The sequence below is a fragment of the Bombina bombina genome, chromosome 5 (assembly GCF_027579735.1).
Source record: "Bombina bombina isolate aBomBom1 chromosome 5, aBomBom1.pri, whole genome shotgun sequence".
NCBI classification, from domain to species: Eukaryota; Metazoa; Chordata; class Amphibia; order Anura; family Bombinatoridae; genus Bombina; species Bombina bombina.
This window is the reverse complement of record NC_069503.1, coordinates 484886372-484906770: the sequence shown is the minus strand read 5'-3', so window position 1 is coordinate 484906770 and position 20399 is coordinate 484886372. Positions and strand designations below refer to the sequence as shown.

Sequence of the window (20399 nt, the reverse complement as noted above, 5' to 3'; positions counted from 1 at the left end):
ATTTTCTGAAAGTGTCAGTTGTAGCTTTTAGTTTGCAATGCAGCAAATAAAAGGTGCAATGTAATTTGTAAAAGCTACACAGAAATATACAAAATATAATCCTAAATTGTTAAAGTAACAAAGAAACTTTCAAAGCATAATCAGAATGTGTGAAAACACTGCTATATCAAAATGTAAATGTATTAAAATATAAATGAGAAAGTGCAAAGCTTAAATGCAATAATACTGAAAGGAACCAAACTTTAATTTAAAAAACAAACAAAACACATACATCATTAGGATCAATTTAACACAAATGTACACTGGTATTCTTATTAACAATTATTTATTTACTATTTTGCTCTTAGTACGATGACAACGTAGTAATATTTTTTTGGTGTTAAAATATCACAGTTTGAGTCCAGAGTAATGTACATATTAAGACAAAGTAAGTTTATTTGAAAACAATGTTTCTATCCTCAACTGCATTCATAAATGCACATCTTACGACATTCAAACAAACAACACAGGAAGGTAAACTTAATTCATAAAAAGTAAGAACTAGTGCTAAGTTTATGACCTATAAACTTTGACAGGGAAATTTGTAAATATCTTTTTGTTCCTTGATTAATTTCCGTAGTACGAATTGCCAACCAAGAAAAATTGCTCTCTTGCTTGTTGAATGGTAGGCAATGGTGAACCAACATCTTTCATGAAAAAGTTAAAATATAATGTGCTCATAGATTCAAATAATTCTATAGAGAAAACTGCATGCATGTGTTATGCTATCATGTGGATCTACTAAGGCTTGAAAACATTACATTTTAAAGGAATATGAAAGCCAAAATAAAATTCTCTTTCATGATTCAGATAAAACATACAATCTTAAACAACTTTCCAATTTACTTCTATAATCTAATTTGCTTTATTTACTTTTTTATCCTTTGTTGGAAATGATACCTAGGTAGGGTCAGGAGCTGGGAACTAGCTGCTGATTGGCGGCTGCACATATATGCCTCTTGTCGGTTTACCAATGTGTTCAGCTAGTGCACAATAGTGCATTACTGCTACTTTAATAAAGGATACCAAGAAAACAAAGCAAAATGGATAAAATAATAATAATAAAGTAAATTGGAAGGTTGTTTAAAATTGCATGTACTATCTGAAACATAAAAGTAAAATGTTGCATTTCATGTCCCTTTAAGAAATCAAAAGCATAGTATAACACACAAATGAAAACATTTCTCTTTGAAGAACTATTTAATTATTTTTTTTTTTAAATGGACCACTGTTCTACTTAGTCACGTTATATAACAACAAAAATTCTAAGTATTTGTTTTGGTACTTACAATTCCTGAAAGCCCATTAGTAACGACAAATGAGGATTGAACTAATGCTTTAAATGAACATAAAAATGGTTATTTGGCACCAGCATGATGCTCTTTAAAAAAAATGCAACATACTACATAAAAAAAATGCTTCTAACTAAATGTATTTCTATGATTGGCACCTAGGGCATGCAAAAGAAGCTTTTCTAGTAAAATTTAGAGCATATAGAGAATGAGTGCTGAATGCACTGTGTAGGTGACTGAAAGCCCATTTAAAAGCTCTGAGCTTTGTGAGAAATACAGACACCACACACCAGTGTGCACATGCACTTGTAGGTCCTGGGAAATTAAGGACACATTAAAATGGGTTCAATAGAGGTTAAGCAAAAAAAAAAAAGTTTAAATGAGAGATGACAAATTTCCTAACACATAGGGGCTGAATATCATTTTTCTAAAATATTTAAAGGCTGTGTAACAATTTATGGCTATTAAAGAAGTAATATATCTTCTAAAAATGTCTAGTGGGACAGATACAGGCAGGGTTGCAGGGTACCCTCTAACTGTTGGTCTCCCATCTAAACATTTAGTTCTCCTTTCTCCTGGTGCCACAATAACTATTGGACATGTTGTTCGTTCTCTGTTTCTACTTGGGCCACAAAAAATAGTGCAGAGGACCTTATGTAGCACTGTTGGCCATTTGTGGTTTAAATAAATTGCACATTGCATAGTTAGCCAGTTGATGAAGAATCATGTTAATCTAACAGCAGTTTTACTCACTATACAGGAATTTATCTGCAGGATACACAAAAGAAAAACATATTACAGGCGGAGGAAGCGGAATTAGACACAATTAAAGATTAAGACATTCTCTTATAGTGACTAAGCATTGAATGAATTATCCAGCAAAAATGTCCTCCCAACTACAATATCACTCCAAAGTAATTCTTAAAGTCTTCCATCGTCTCCAGGAACAACTGAATCAAGCTAAAAGTTGAACAGATTTCTTACAGTTTGGCATAGTGAACAAAGGATATATGGAGATGCTACGTGATGGAGAGGAGCATTTTTAAATGTATAAATCAATCTCACCAGACAGTTTGTCAGTTAGATAATAAGCCACTCTAAAACACATGATTTAAGTATATATATATGAAATAAAACCATGTTATTGTCAGCAAGATGGCATATTATGCTACATACACTAACAGTGTAGCATGCAGTTCTGTGTTTGGATAATAGTGTTCCATATGGATACCAGTTGTGTATATTGAGTCCAAGAAACAGTAATATTCCATATAAGACCATTGTGTGTTTATTGCTCCTATAGAAAACACAATCTCCTTCTATGATTAATGCATTAAAGAGCCATGATACCCAAATGTTGAAAAACTTGAAAGTGATGCAGCATAGCTGTAAAAAGCGGACTAGAAAATATCACCTGAACATCTCTATATAAAAAAGAAAAAGATATTTTACCTCAAAAATTCCTCAGTAGCCACATCCCATTGTAAAGGACTTCTAAGCAGCAAATCAGTATGTCTGTCCTGGGACAGCTAAGGGAGTGAGCTTTCGTGCACACTCATCTTATTTCCCTATTCAGTTTAAGGAAGTTTACTATGAAATCTCATGAGAGTTAAGTCAAATCTCATGAGATCACAGTAAAAGAGTTCATGACCTCAGCACTGTTTATGCTGATTGGCTGCTGTTCATTTCTTCTTTTTTTTTTACCTGCAGCTGGGCAGCAGCTGAGTATAACTTTTTACACAGAACTTGCTCTGCTGAGCTGAGGAAGTTGTGAGGTAAAATATCTTCCTTTTTTACATAGAGATGCTCAGGTGATATTCTCCTGTCAGCTTTTTACAGTTTTACTGCAATAGTTTCAAGTGATTTACCATATGAGTATTATGTCCCTTAAGAGTTTCAGATGTTAAAATGAACAGTTTGCCATAAGATTTCATGTTTTTATGTTGGAAGACATAATATAAAATTTAAACTAAATTCCTAGTACAAAAGCCAACACTTATCTGGTTGGCTACATAACCCTATATGCTAAGAACTGCATGCTTGTTTGCCCTAAACCGACAATGTATGAAGTCAGTTGATAATTCCTCCCCCTTCATATTTGCCAGTCTTCAATTCATCTTAATTTCTTTTTAGGTGTTTCAAATTGGTTTAGCCACCATTTTTTGTGCATAGCTCACTTCCCTACCTTTTTCTAAAATTTTCTCTATTTTGTGCTAAAATCCGTTTTCAACTCTGTAAATCTGCTTCCTCTATAAAAACTTTCCCAGATTTTCATGCTGGCAGCCAAACAAGAGGTAGTCTTAGTAACAGGTATATGGCTGACAGACAGAAACATTACACACACAATGCATTTGCCTTTACAGGGAATTCATATAAAGTTGACTCAAACAAAACCCTGTTACCTTTACAAAAGCTTTTTATAAACCTGCACAATTATTGACACATCTTTATTTTATTATCTATTCCCCTTTAATTGCATAAAATGAGACATTTGAACTGGTTTCTACTATAACCACCTCATGTAGTTTGAAAGAGTATTATTTAAATTGCTTCTACTGTACAATATTTACAGTAAGAAAATGCATGATAACTACACTTTAGTTATAATGTGTGCAAATTCTAAGGCATCATGCACTGAACAAGTGTGCCTTACTAATATGTAACGTGTTTTGCCAAAAAACAAGCAAATGCAGCTATTGTATGGCACAATATAATTACACTTTTCATTTTAGGCCGTGCAAAATATTTGTAAAAAAATTGTTTAACTTTTTTTTCTGGCACATTAAGAAAAAGAAAACATGTTAATACTAACATTACCCCTATGAATTGTAATATGGCTGGATTACACTTATCAATACGCTTTTCTTAACAAACAATTTAGACATTGGTGAATATGGACTATACAAAAATGAAGCTGGAGAAACTGGTACCAGAATGGTGTCAAAAGTCCAGTAAATGAAGAAAACAAAAAAAAGGAGGGTTTTTGGCATATCCAGGCTTTTTTTTCCCCACTAGCACTGGTCAACATTTGTGACATCATCATACTACAGCGAAGACCATGGAAAGATACTGTTCATAAGATAATTGGACCCATCCATCCTGGTCTGTGTCGTAACGTCTGAAAACATCAGTCAGTCTCTGCATAAAAGAAATAAAAATAAGAGAATGTGTGATATCTGCAAATGTACATTTAAATTTAACAGGTTGAACAGATCATCAAGGTTCATTCCACGGACAAGGAACACAGTCTAAGGACAGAAATAGATGGTCGTAAACTCGTAATATTCAATAAATAATTTCCAAAAAAATAAAATAAAAAGTAGTAATAACTCATTTTTTTTTTAAATTTCTTTAATTGTTCCCCTTTTCTTTTAATAAACTTTCTTTTAAGGAAACTATGGATTTTACCACTTCCCATAAGAAACTGAAGTACACACACCACCAGACCTATCGACTCTTAAAGGGACATTCAACGCTTTGGAGGTGCAGAACATATTCCACACTGCCACTGGCTGCAAACTCTAGTGACCTACAGTATTTAGAACTTACTTTCCCTAATTGGCTACAGCAGAGAAGGTAGCCTAAGCCCAGTGCAGTTAGAACAGCATAAGGGCATAAAGGGGTTAATAGCAAGATTGTTAAAATTAATATGAAGAGAGTGGGTGTATAGCTCTATTGCAGACTTCTGATACACATACATTAATAATCATATCCATAACACAAGAATAACAGACAGAAAACATATACTCTAAGCTAAGAAAGAAAGAAAGATATGGAGAGAGGCACAAAGCTAAGTGTAAGACAAAAATGTAGTAGACAACATGAAAGGATATCATACTGCAATACTAAAGTGTTGTAATGTGCAGACCATTTCACTATTGCATAACCGACGGCTAGATTACGAGTTGTGCGTTAGGGTTAAAAAGCAGCGTTGGCCAGTCCCAAGGCTGCTTTTTAACGCCCCCTGGTATTACGAGTCTTGCAGGTACAGGTGTACCGCTCACTTTTTTGGCCAGACTCTTTGCATATCCTATTTTTTCAATGGGACTTGCATAGCGCCGGTATTACGAGTCTTCCAAAAAGTGAGCGGTAGACCCTCTCCCGTCAAGCCTGGTACTGCATTTTAAAGTCCGTTAAGAGTTTTAAACAACAACGCTGTAGCATAAAACTCATAACTAAAGTGCTAAAAAGTACACCAACACCCATAAACTACCTATTAACCCCTAAACCGAGGCCCCCCCACATCGCAAACACTTAAATACATTTTTTAACCCCTAATCTGCCGAACCGGACATCGCCGCTGCTATAATAAACATATTAACCCCTAAACCGCCGCACTCCAGCATCGCAAACACTATTTAAATATTAACCCCTAATCTGCCAGCCCTAACATCGCCAACACTTACCTACATTTATTAACCCCTAATCTTCTGCCCCCAACGTCGCCGCCACTATAATAAAGTTATTAACCCCTAAACCTAAGTCTAACCCTAACACCCCCTAACTTAAATATAATTAAAATAAATCTAAATAAAATTAATACAATTCACTAAATTAATCCTATTTAAAGGATTACTTTCTGTTATAATTTTTAAGCTAAACAACTAACATATCAAAGTTAATAAACATTAATTAAAACCTACTGACCTATATTTTCTCCAAAACGAAGTTTCATAACGTTCTAAAAGTTATATCTTTTATTCGCCGATGATGTCACGTTATCCTGCCCACTATTTTCAGCACTGCATGTTCAAAATACTTTTTGTGTTTAAAGCGCCATTTTGAAACCTAGGTATTGTAAACGGATTGGTACAGAGCAAAGGATACCAACGGAGTGGGTTTGGAAAACAATTACATTTGCAGACAAGATTTCTGATATACGGTAGAGATATGTTAATGAAATGCTATTGATAAAAAGCGTATTTGGGGTAGTTAGTTAGTAACAGGCATAGAAAATATTTACTTACAGTGACCCTTTAAAACTAAATACTTACCTATAAAATAAACCCTAAGCTAGCTACAATATAACTAATAGTTACATTGTAGCTATCTTAGGGTTTATTTTTATTTTACAGGCAACTTTGTATTTATTTTAACTAGGTACAATAGTTATTAACTATTTAATAACTTCCTAGTTAAAATAAAAACAAATTTACCTGTAAAATAAAACCTAGTTACAATTACACCTAACACTACACTTTAATTAAATTAATTACCTAAACTAAATGCAATTAATTACAAATTTAAATTTTTTTATCTAAAGTATGAAGAAAAAAAACACTAAATTACAAAAAATAATAAAATAATTATGAGATTTTTAAACTAAATTACACCTACTCTAATCCCCCTAACAAAATAAAAAAGCCCCCCAAAATAAAAAGCCCTACCCTACACTAAATTACAAATAGCCCTTAAAAGGGCCTTTTGCGGGGCATTGCCCCAAAGTAATCAGCCCTTTACCTGTAAAAAAAAAAAAACAAACAACAAATACTCCCCCAACATTAAAACCCACCACCCACACAACCAACCCTACTCTAAAACCCACCCAATCCCCCTTTAAAAAAAAACTAACACTAACCCCTTGAAGATCACCCTACTGTGAGACGTTTCTTATAAGGCTTGGATTTATTCCAACTCGAAGACGGCATCCAATTGGAGCCAGAGTCCTTAGGGGAAGTAGTGGTTTTCTGTTCTCTATACTGACTAAAGGAACAAAACCAATTAGAAGCTTAAGATTTACCCTTAGACTTTATTTTGGGGCAAAAAAACTCCCTTCCCCCCAGTAATAGTGGAAATGATAGAATCCAACTGGGGACCAAACAAATTATTACCCTGGAATGAAAGAGATAATAACCTAGATTTAGATACCATGTCAGCATTCCATGATTTGAGCCATAAAGCTCTTCTAGATAAAATAGGCAAAGACATAGATTTAACATCAGTCTTGATTATACCAAAAATAGCATCACAGATAAAATGATTAGCATGTTGAAGCAAACGAACAATGCTATGCAAATCAGAATCTTTTCCCCCATGTGCTAAGCTATCCAGCCAAAAAGTTGATGCAGCCGCAACATCAGCCATAGAAATGGCAGGTCCGAGAATATAGATAGAAAGGAAAATTGAATCTTATCTAAGAAAGGCTTATTTACAATCTAAAGGATCCTTAAAAACATAATTTATGCTTACCTGATAAATTCCTTTCTTCTGTTGTGTGATCAGTCCACGGGTCATCATTACTTCTGGGATATAACTCCTCCCCAACAGGAAATGCAAGAGGATTCACCCAGCAGAGCTGCATATAGCTCCTCCCCTCTACGTCAGTCCCAGTCATTCGACCAAGAATCAACGAGAAAGGAGTAACCAAGGGTGAAGTGGTGACTGGAGTATAATTTAAAAGATATTTACCTGCCTTAAAACAGGGCGGGCCGTGGACTGATCACACAACAGAAGAAAGGAATTTATCAGGTAAGCATAAATTATGTTTTCTTCTGTTATGTGTGATCAGTCCACGGGTCATCATTACTTCTGGGATACCAATACCAAAGCAAAAGTACACGGATGACGGGAGGGATAGGCAGGCTCATTATATAGAAGGAACCACTGCCTGAAGAACCTTTCTCCCAAAAATAGCCTCCGAAGAAGCAAAAGTGTCAAATTTGTAAAATTTGGAAAAAGTATGAAGCGAAGACCAAGTTGCAGCTTTGCAAATCTGTTCAACAGAGGCCTCATTCTTAAAGGCCCAAGTGGAAGCCACAGCTCTAGTGGAGTGAGCTGTAATTCTTTCAGGAGGCTGCTGACCAGCAGTCTCATAGGCTAAACGTATTATGCTACGAAGCCAAAAAGAGAGAGAGGTAGCAGAAGCTTTTTGACCTCTCCTCTGTCCAGAATAAACGACAAACAGGGAAGAAGTTTGGCGAAAATCTTTAGTTGCCTGCAAGTAGAACTTGAGGGCACGAACTACATCCAGATTGTGTAGAAGACGTTCCTTCTTTGAAGAAGGATTTGGACACAAGGATGGAACAACAATCTCTTGATTGATATTCCTGTTAGTAACTACCTTAGGTAAGAACCCAGGTTTAGTACGCAGAACTACCTTGTCTGAGTGAAAAATCAGATAAGGAGAATCACAATGTAAGGCTGATAACTCAGAGACTCTTCGAGCCGAGGAAATAGCCATTAAAAACAGAACTTTCCAAGATAACAATTTTATATCAATGGAATGAAGGGGTTCAAATGGAACACCCTGTAAAACGTTAAGAACTAAGTTTAAACTCCATGGCGGAGCAACAGCTTTAAACACAGGCTTGATCCTAGCTAAAGCCTGACAAAAAGCCTGGACGTCTGGATTTTCTGACAGACGCCTGTGTAATAAGATGGACAGAGCTGAAATCTGTCCCTTTAATGAACTAGCTGATAAACCCTTTTCTAACCCTTCTTGTAGAAAGGACAATATCCTAGAGATCCTAACCTTACTCCATGAGTAATGTTTGGATTCGCACCAGTATAGGTATTTACGCCATATTTTATGGTAAATCTTTCTGGTAACAGGCTTCCTAGCCTGTATCAGGGTATCAATAACCGACTCAGAAAAACCACGTTTTGATAAAATCAAACGTTCAATTTCCAAGCAGTCAGCTTCAGAGAAGTTAGATTTTGATGTTTGAATGGACCCTGTATCAGAAGGTCCTGTCTTAGAGGTAGAGACCAAGGCGGACAGGATGACATGTCCACTAGATCTGCATACCAAGTCCTGCGTGGCCATGCAGGCGCTATTAGAATCACTGATGCTCTCTCCTGCTTGATTTTGGCAATCAATCGAGGAAGCAGCGGAAAGGGTGGAAACACATAAGCCATCCCGAAGTTCCAAGGTGCTGTCAAAGCATCTATCAGAACCGCTCCCGGATCCCTGGATCTGGACCCGTAGCGAGGAAGTTTGGCGTTCTGGCGAGACGCCATGAGATCTATCTCTGGTTTGCCCCAACGTCGAAGTATTTGGGCAAAGACCTCCGGATGAAGTTCCCACTCCCCCGGATGAAAAGTCTGGCGACTCAAGAAATCCGCCTCCCAGTTCTCCACTCCCGGGATGTGGATTGCTGACAGGTGGCAAGAGTGAGACTCTGCCCAGCGAATTATCTTTGATACTTCCACCATTGCTAGGGAGCTTCTTGTCCCTCCCTGATGGTTGATGTAAGCTACAGTCGTGATGTTGTCCGACTGAAACCTGATGAACCCCCGAGTTGTTAATTGGGGCCAAGCTAGAAGGGCATTGAGAACTGCTCTCAATTCCAGAATGTTTATTGGAAGGAGACTCTCCTCCTGATTCCATAGTCCCTGAGCCTTCAGAGAATTCCAGACAGCGCCCCAACCTAGTAGGCTGGCGTCTGTTGTTACAATTGTCCAGTCTGGCCTGCTGAATGGCATCCCCCTGGACAGGTGTGGCCGATGAAGCCACCATAGAAGAGAATTTCTGGTCTCTTGATTCAGATTCAGAGTAGGGGACAAATCTGAGTAATCCCCATTCCACTGACTTAGCATGCATAATTGCAGAGGTCTGAGGTGTAGGCGTGCAAAAGGTACTATGTCCATTGCCGCTACCATTAAGCCGATCACCTCCATGCATTGAGCTACTGACGGGTGTTGAATGGAATGAAGGACACGGCATGCATTTTGAAGCTTTGTTAACCTGTCCTCTGTCAGGTAAATCTTCATTTCTACAGAATCTATAAGAGTCCCCAAGAATGGAACTCTTGTGAGAGGAAAAAGAGAACTCTTCTTTTCGTTCACTTTCCATCCATGCGACCTTAGAAATGCCAGAACTAACTCTGTATGAGACTTGGCAGTTTGAAAGCTTGAAGCTTGTATTAGAATGTCGTCTAGGTATGGAGCTACCGAAATCCCTCGCGGTCTTAGTACCGCCAGAAGGGCACCCAGAACCTTTGTGAAGATTCTTGGAGCCGTAGCCAATCCGAATGGAAGAGCTACAAACTGGTAGTGCCTGTCTAAGAAGGCAAACCTTAGATACCGGTGATGATCTTTGTGGATCGGTATGTGAAGGTAAGCATCCTTTAAATCCACTGTGGTCATGTACTGACCCTCTTGGATCATGGGTAAGATTGTCCGAATAGTTTCCATTTTGAACGATGGAACTCTTAGGAATTTGTTTAGAATCTTTAAATCTAAGATTGGCCTGAAAGTTCCCTCTTTTTTGGGAACCACAAACAGGTTTGAGTAGAACCCTTGTCCTTGTTCCGACCGCGGAACCGGATGGATCACTCCCATTATTAACAGATCTTGTACGCAGCGTAGAAACGCTTCTTTCTTTATCTGGTTTGTTGACAACCTTGACAGATGAAATCTCCCTCTTGGGGGAGATAATTTGAAGTCTAGAAGGTATCCCTGAGATATGATCTCTAGTGCCCAGGGATCCTGAACATCTCTTGCCCAGGCCTGGGCGAAGAGAGAGAGTCTGCCCCCCACTAGATCCGGTCCCGGATCGGGGGCTCTCGGTTCATGCTGTCTTTGGGGCAGCAGCAGGTTTCCTGGCCTGCTTGCTCTTGTTCCAGGACTGGTTAGGCTTCCAGCCTTGCCTGTAACGAGCAACAGCTCCTTCCTGTTTTGGTGCAGTGGAGGTTGATGCTGCTCCTGTTTTGAAGTTCCGAAAGGGACGAAAATTAGACTGTCTAGCCTTAGCTTTGGCTTTGTCTTGAGGTAGGGCGTGGCCCTTACCTCCTGTAATGTCAGCGATAATCTCTTTCAAACCGGGCCCAAATAAAGACTGCCCCTTGAAAGGTATATTAAGTAATTTGGACTTAGAAGTAACATCAGCTGACCAGGATTTTAGCCACAGCGCCCTACGTGCCTGTATGGCGAATCCTGAGTTCTTAGCCGTAAGTTTGGTTAAATGTACTACGGCCTCCGAAATGAAGGAATTAGCTAGTTTAAGGACTCTAAGCCTGTCCGTAATGTCGTCTAGCGTAGATGAACTAAGGTTCTCTTCAAGCGACTCAATCCAAAATGCTGCCGCAGCCGTAATCGGCGCGATACATGCAAGGGGTTGTAATATAAAACCTTGTTGAACAAACATTTTCTTAAGGTAACCCTCTAATTTTTTATCCATTGGATCTGAGAAAGCACAGCTATCCTCCACCGGGATAGTGGTACGCTTAGCTAAAGTAGAAACTGCTCCCTCCACCTTGGGGACCGTTTGCCATAAGTCCCGAGTGGTGGCGTCTATTGGAAACATCTTTCTAAATATTGGAGGGGGTGAGAACGGCACACCGGGTCTATCCCACTCCTTAGTAACAATTTCAGTTAGTCTCTTAGGTATAGGAAAAACGTCAGTACTCGCCGGTACCGCAAAGTATTTATCCAACCTACACAGTTTCTCTGGTATTGCAACGGTGTTACAATCGTTGAGAGCTGCTAAGACCTCCCCTAGTAATACACGGAGGTTCTCCAATTTAAATTTAAAATTTGAAATATCTGAGTCCAATCTGTTTGGATCAGAACCGTCACCCACAGAATGAAGCTCTCCGTCCTCATGCTCTGCGAGCTGTGACGCAGTATCAGACATGGCCCTAGCATTGTCAGCGCACTCTGTTCTCACCCCAGAGTGATCACGCTTGCCTCTTAGTTCTGGTAATTTAGACAAAACTTCAGTCATAACAGTAGCCATATCTTGTAATGTTATCTGAAATGGCCGCCCAGATGTACTAGGCGCCAAAATATCACGCACCTCCCGGGCGGGAGATGCAGGTACTGCCGCGTGAGGCGAGTTAGTCGGCATAACTCTCCCCTCGCTGTTTGGTGAAATTTGTTCACATTGTACAGATTGACTTTTATTTAAAGTAGCATCAATACAGTTAGTACATAAATTTCTATTGGGCTCCACCTTGGCATTGGAACAAATGACACAGATATCTTCCTCTGAGTCAGACATGTTTACACACTAGCAAAAAACTTACAACTTGGTTATAATCTTTTTTAGCAAAACACGTACTGTGCCTCAAAGAGGTACTAACGATTAAATGACAGTTGAAATAATGAACTGAAAAACAGTTATAGCATCAAACTTTAAAATAACAAAACTTTTAGCAAAGGTTTGTTCCCATTAGTAAAATAACAATAATTAAATTTGACATAAAAAATACAAAGCAACGTTTTATTCACAGTCACTATAAGAATTCTCACAGCTCTGCTGAGAGAATTTACCTCCCTTCAAAGAAGTTTGAAGACCCCTGAGATCTATCAGAGATGAACCGGATCATGCAGGAAAAATAAAAGTAACTGACTGGTATTTTTTGATGCGTAGCAAAGAGCGCCAAAAACGGCCCCTCCCTCTCCCACACAGCAGTGAAGAGAAACGAAACTGTCACAATTAAAGCAAAAAAACTGCCAAGTGGAAAATAATGCCCAAATATTTATTCACACAGTACCTCAGCAATGTAAACGATTCTACATTCCAGCAAAAACGTTTAACATGATAAATAGTTATTAAAAAGGATTAGTGACCCTTAACAGAGTAGTTCCGGTGAAATACCATCCCCAGAATACTGAAGTGTATACATACATGTCATTTTAACGGTATGGCAGGATTTTCTCATCAATTCCATTCAGAAAATAAAAACTGCTACATACCTCAATGCAGATTCATCTGCCCGCTGTCCCCTGATCTGAAGCCTTTACCTCCCTCAGATGGCCGAGAACAGCAATATGATCTTAACTACTCCGGTTAAAATCATAGTAAAAAAACTCTGACAGATTCTTCCTCAAACTCTGCCAGAGAAGTAATAACACGCTCCGGTGCTATTTTAAAATAACAAACTTTTGATTGAAGTCATAAAAACTAAGTATAATCACCATAGTCCTCTCACACATCCTATCTAGTCGTTGGGTGCAAGAGAATGACTGGGACTGACGTAGAGGGGAGGAGCTATATGCAGCTCTGCTGGGTGAATCCTCTTGCATTTCCTGTTGGGGAGGAGTTATATCCCAGAAGTAATGATGACCCGTGGACTGATCACACATAACAGAAGAAAGAGGTACTATCTTCCATAGGAATAGGAGTACGCTTAGCAAGAGTAGAAATAGCCCCAACAACCTTAAGGACTTTTCCCAAAACTCTAACTTGGCAACTAGCAAAGACACAAATTTTTAAAACTGGAAGGAGGAACAAAAGAAGTACCAAGTTTAGACCATTCCTTATCAATCACATCAGAAATAGCATCACGAACAGGAAAAACCTCAGGAGTAATCACAGAAGGTTTATAGACAGAATTTAAACATTTACTGGATTTATTATCAAGAGGTCCAGACTCCTCAATATCCAAAGTTATCAAGACTTCTTTTAACAAAGAACAAATATACTCAATCTTAAAAATATAAGTTGATTAATCAGTGTCTGAAGTAGGATCTTCTAAATCAGAGAGATCCTCATCAGAGGTGGATATATCAGTATGTTGTCGGTCAATACACATTTAATCAGTATTATGAGAAGTTTTAAAAGACCTTTTATGTTTATTTGAAGGCGTATAGCAGCCATAGCCTTCTGTATCGCATCAGCAATATAATTCATATCAACAGGGATATCATGTACTTAAGATGTTGAAGGGACAGCAGATACTGTACTAGCACTAATAGAAACCTTTTCTGCATGCACAATATTAACATGACAACTGTTACATACTACAGCTGCAGATATAATCTCCACTAGCTTACAACAGATACACTTAGCTTTGGTAGAACTGTGTTCAGGCAGCATGGTTCATACAGAAGTTTCTGAGACAGGATCAGATTGAGACATCTTGTAAAATGTTAAAGAAAAAATAACATTTAAACAGAAATATCTTATTTCCACATATAGCAGTTTCAGGAATGGGAAAAAATGCAAATCCTAAAATTGACAAAAAAACAAATAGCATAGCCCTCTGAGCATAAAGAAGGCAAGGAGCATATAGGAAGTGAGGAAATAAAAAATTAAAATTTTTGGCGCCAAGTATGACGCACGATACAAAGGAAGTAGAATTTTTTTTGGCGCCAACAAACATCCAGAAATGACGCAACTTGCTTCATAACAAACACAATTTTGCGCCAAACAACCTAGCATCAACTAAGACACAGGAAATTACGAACGCAAATTTGCGGCAAAAAATTCTCGCACCAATAATGATGCAATAAATAACAGCATTTTGCGCCCTCGTGAGCCTAATTTGCTCACAAGTTTTCAAAGAAAAAACACTATACCCCAGGTAAGACAGACTTCCAATAATAAAACTGCCAGACTGCGAAGGAAAATACACATAGACCTGACTCATGGAATATACAAGTAAAATACATATATTTAAAACTTTATATTAATACATAAAGTGCCAAACCATAGCCGAGTGCGTCTTAAATAATGATACATACTTACCGAAAGACACCCATCCACATATAGCAGATAGCCAAACCAGTACTGAAAACAATCAGCAGAGGTAATGGTATATAAGAGTATATAGTCGATCTGAAAAGGGAGGTAGGAGATGAATCCCTACGAACGATAACAGAGAACCCTTGAAAAGATTTCCCGCAAGGGAAACCATTAAAAAATCAATAGGCGATACTCTTCACATCCCTCTGACAAACACTGTACTCAGAGGAATTGGGCTTCAGAATGCTTAGAAGCGCTTATCATAGAAAAAAAATCATAAAAATCAAGCACAAACTTACTTCACCACCTCCATAGGAGGCAAAGTTTGTAAAACTGAATTGTGGGTGTGGTGAGGGGTATATTTATAGGCATTTTGAGGTTTGGGAAACTTTGCCCCTGCTGGTAGGATTGTATATTTCATACGTCACTAGCTCATGGACTCTTGCCAATAACATGAAAGAAAAGTAAATAAATACTAGATAGAATTGTGTATTCAAAGAAAAGATTAGCTAGAGAGTTTTATGCAGATGTATTTTGTGGTTTTCTCCTTATCAGTTATTTGTAGAGTGCCAACAGATTCCGCAGCTCTATAAACATAGGTATGATATGCAAGTGAGCATTTATTGGAGACAAATATGTAGAGGTCCCTGTCAAGAGTCACAATGTTGTAAATCAGCTCTCATGACAGTGATGTACTCTGATGCTAAGGGGGTTCAAGGGGACGACAAAGGGAAGAGAGGAACGGAGGTTAGTGTATCTTATCTATACCTTATCTATCTCTTCAGCTGTGGACAATAAGGGAAATAAATAATAATCAATAAAAGTGTGCAACCATGGCCAACAGGGTTTAAATAATGGCATTCTCTTTTATATGTCTCTAGCTGTCCTCAGCAGAAGAGATAGATAATGGGAAAAAATAGAGCGAATTGCAGATAAAGGAACAAAACAATTGATGAAAGCATATTGTAAAGTTTGTTTGCTACACATAAACATTTTATTTTGCAATTTCATACCCTTTAAGTAATATAAGGATCGCATTATATTGTTAGACATGCATGCTAACCGTGCAATTTACCTGCAATACTATGCAGCACTGAATAAAGTCATCAAACGCAACTTGACCTCTTCTCTGTCTGTCAAATTTTCTTATGAGGACATCATAGAATTGCTCGGACAGGCGATAACCTTAAAAGAAATGGAGATGTGATATGAAATAAAGAAGTAATAACATTTAGCTATATAGTGACAATACTATAAAATTACTTATCAACCAAGTAGAGCACAATGTATTGCACAGCCCTCTGTAAGGCAAAGACTTAAAGGGATAGTCAAAAACATAATATTTTAATAAACAATCGTAGATATATAAAATGTGTCTTTGAAAAGTATTAACAATGTTGTTGCTAAAATAGTTAAAAAAAAAAATAAAAAAAAATAATAATTATATATATATATATATATATATATATATATATATATATATATATTTATATTTTAAATAAAAAAAATGTACTTAATTAGCAGTGCTGAGAGCAGTACGGCAGTAATTGCCACTCCTCACACAGTTTGATATTTTGCTACTGTCAGTCAGAATAAGAAGCTGTGTGTGTGCAGATGCTTTTTCCCTGATGATGTACACGTTTTTCTAGTTATTGCCAAATATATAAAGGGAGGGAGTGTGTGTGTGTGTGTGTGTATACACAGTATCTCACAAAACTGAGTACACCCCTCATATTTTTGTAAGCACTGAAGAAATTACACTTTGCTACAATGAATGTAAAGTAGTGAGTGTACAGCCTGTATAACAGTGTAAATTTGCTGTCCCCTCAAAATAACTCACACAGCCATTAATGTCTAAACAGTTGGCAACAAAAGTGAGTACACCCCCTAAGTGGAAATGTCCAAATTGGGCCCAAAGTGTCAATATTTTGTGTGGTCGCCATTATTTTCCAGCACTGCCTTAACCCTCTTGGGCATGGAGTTCACCAGAGCTTCATAGGTTGCCACTGGAGTCCTCTTCCACTCCTCCATGACGACATCACGGAGCTGGTGGATGTTAGAGACCTTGCGCTCCCCCACCTTCCGTTTGAGGATGTACAACAGATGCTCAATAGGGTTTAGGTTTGGAGACATGCTTGGCCAGTCCATCACCTTTACCCTTCTTTAGCAAGGCAGTGGTCCTCTTGGAGGTGTGTTTGGGGTCGTTATGTTGGAATACTGCCCTGCGGCCCAGTCTCCAAAGGGAGGGGGATCATGCTCTGCTTCAGTATGTCGCAGTACATGCTGGCATTCATGGTTCCCACAATGAACTGTAGCTCCCCAGTGCCGGCAGCACCCATGAAGGCCCAGAACATGACACTCCCTCCACCATGCTTGACTGTAGGCAAGACAACATAATTTATGTAAGAACTTACCTGATAAATTCATTTCTTTCATATTAGCAAGAGTCCATGAGCTAGTGACGTATGGGATATACATTCCTACCAGGAGGGGCAAAGTTTCCCAAACCTCAAAATGCCTACAAATACACCCCTCACCACACCCACAAATCAGTTTAACGAATAGCCAAGAAGTGGGGTGATAAGAAAAAAGTGCGAAAGCATAAAAAATAAGGAATTGGAATAATTGTGCTTTATACAAAAAAAATCATAACCACCACAAAAAAGGGTGGGCCTCATGGACTCTTGCTAATATGAAAGAAATTAATTTATCAGGTAAGTTCTTACATAAATTATGTTTTCTTTCATGTAATTAGAAAGAGTCCATGAGCTAGTGACGTATGGGATAATGACTATCCAAGATGTGGATCTTTCCACGCAAGAGTCACTAGAGAGGGAGGGATAAAATACAGACAGCCAATTCCGCTGAAAAAATAATCCACACCCAAGATAAAGTTTAAATTTTATAATGAAAAAAACTGAAAACATAAGCAGAAGATTCAAACTGAACAGCTGCCTGAAGTGCTTTTCTACCAAAAACAGCTTCAGAAGAAGAAAACACATCAAAATGGTAGAATTTAGTAAAAGTATGCAAAGAAGACCAAGTTGCTGCTTTGCAAATCTGATCAACCGAAGCTTCATTCCTAAACGCCCAGGAAGTAGAAACTGACCTAGTAGAATGAGCTGTAATCCTTTGAGGCGGAGTTTTACCCGACTCGACATAAGCATGATGAATTAAAGATTTCAACCAAGATGCCAAAGAAATGGCAGAGGCCTTCTGACCTTTCCTAGAACCGGAAAAGATAACAAATAGACTAGAAGTCTTTCGGAAATTCTTAGTGGCTTCAACATAATATTTCAAAGCTCTAACTACATCCAAAGAATGCAATGATTTCTCCTTAGAATTCTTAGGATTAGGACATAATGAAGGAACCACAATTTCTCTACTAATGTTGTTGGAATTCACAACCTTAGGTAAAAATTCAAAAGAAGTTCGCAACACCGCCTTATCCTGGTGAAAAGTCAGAAAAGGAGACTCACAAGAAAGAGCAGATTAATTCAGAAACTCTTCTGGCAGAAGAGATGGCCAAAAGGAACAAAACTTTCCAAGAATGTAATTTAATGTCCAATGAATGCATAGGTTCAAATGGAGGAGCTTGAAGAGCCCCCAGAACCAAATTCAAACTCCAAGGAGGAGAAATTGACTTAACAGGTTTTATACGAACCAAAGCTTGTACAAAACAATGAATATCAGGAAGATTAGCAATTTTTCTGTGAAAAAAGAACAGAAAGAGCAGAGATTTGTCCTTTCAAGGAACTTGCAGACAAACCTTTATCCAAACCATCCTGAAGAAACTGTAAAATTCTCGGAATTCTAAAAGAATGCCAGGAAAAATGATGAGAAAGACACCAAGAAATATAAGTCTTCCAGAGTCTATAATATATCTCCCTAGATACAGATTTACAAGCCTGTAACATAGTATTAATCACAGAGTCAGAGAAACCTCTTTGACTAAGAATCAAGCGTTCAATCTCCATACCTTTAAATTTAAGGATTTGAGATCCTGATGGAAAAAAGGACCTTGCGACAGAAGGTCTGGTCTTAACGGAAGAGTCCACGGTTGGCAAGAGGCCATCCGGACAAGATCCGCATACCAAAACCTGTGAGGCCATGCTGGAGCTACCAGCAGAACAAACGAGCATTCCTTCAGAATCTTGGAGATCACTCTTGGAAGAAGAACTAGAGGCGGAAAGATATAAGCAGGATGATACTTCCAAGGAAGTGACAATGCATCCACTGCTTCCGCTTGAGGATCCCTGGATCTGGACAGATACCTGGGAAGTTTCTTGTTTAGATGAGAGGCCATCAGATCCATTTCTGGAAGTCCCCACATTTGGACAATCTGAAGAAATACCTCTGGGTGAAGAGACCATTCGCCCGGATGCAACGTTTGGCGACTGAGATAATCCGCTTCCCAATTGTCTATACCTGGGATATGAACCGCAGAAATTAGACAGGAGCTGGATTCCGCCCAAACCAGAATTCGAGATACTTATTTCATAGCCAGAGGGCTGTGAGTCCCTCCTTGATAATTGATGTATGCCACAGATGTGACATTGTCTGTCTGAAAACAAATGAACGATTCTCTCTTTAGAAGATGCCAAGACTGAAGAGCTCTGAAAATTGCACGGAGTTCCAAAATATTGATCGGTAATCTCACCTCCTGGGATTCCCAAACCCCTTGTGCCGTCAGAGACCCCCACACAGCTCCCCAACCTGTAAGACTTGCATCTGTTGAGATTACAGTCCAGGTCGGAAGAACAAAAGAAGCCCCCTGAACTAAACGATGGTGATCTGTCCACCACGTCAGAGAGTGTCGTACAATCGGTTTTAAAGATATTAATTGAGATATCTTTGTGTAATCCCTGCACCACTGGTTCAGCATACAGAGCTGAAGAGGTCGCATGTGAAAACGAGCAAAGGGGATCGCGTCCGATGCAGCAGTCATAAGACCTAGAATTTCCATGCATAAGGCTACCGAAGGGAATGATTGTGACTGAAGGTTTCGACAAGCTGAGATCAATTTTAGACGTCTCTTGTTGGTCAAAGATAGAGTCATGGACACTGAATCTATCTGGGAAACCCAAAAAGGTTACCCTTGTCTGAGGAATAAATGAACTTTTTAGTAAATTGATCCTCCAACCATGATCTTGAAGAAACAACACAAGTCGATTCGTATGAGATTCTGCTAAATGTGAAGACTGAGCAAGTACCAAGATATCGTCCAAATAAGGAAATACCACAATACACTGTTCTCTGATTACAGACAGAAGGGCACCGAGAACCTTTGTAAAAATTCTTGGAGCTGTTGCTAGGCCAAACGGCAGAGCCACAAACTGGTAATGCTTGTCTAGGAACGAGAATCTCAGAAACTGATAGTGATCTGGGTGAATCGGAATATGCAGATATGCATCCTGTAAATCTATTGTAGACCTATAATGCCCTTGCTGAACAAAAGGCAGGATAGTCCTTACAGTTACCATTTTGAATGTTGGTATCCTTACATAACGATTCAATATTTTTAGATTCAGAACTGGTCTGAAGGAATTCTCCTTCTTTGGTACAATGAAGAGATTTGAATAAAAACCCCATCCCCTGTTCCAGAACTGGAACTGGCATAATTACTCCAGCCAACTCTAGATCTGAAACACATTTCA

The 20399-nt window shown here is 38.4% G+C and overlaps 1 protein-coding gene across 2 annotated transcripts in view; it reads right to left on the bottom strand.

Annotated features, from left to right (window-relative positions):
- Window positions 1-308: 308 nt before the first annotated feature.
- The window catches only part of PDCD6 (programmed cell death 6), a 175733-nt gene continuing 155642 nt past the window's right edge, over window positions 309-20399 (bottom strand). For both annotated transcript variants that reach the window (XM_053714397.1, XM_053714398.1), the window contains exons 5-6: window positions 15818-15927; window positions 309-4469 (exon numbers count right to left, since the gene is read on the bottom strand). In XM_053714397.1, the coding sequence (XP_053570372.1) occupies window positions 4371-4469; window positions 15818-15927 (209 nt within the window). In that variant the 3' untranslated portion in view covers window positions 309-4370. The remainder of the gene's footprint in view (window positions 4470-15817; window positions 15928-20399) is intronic.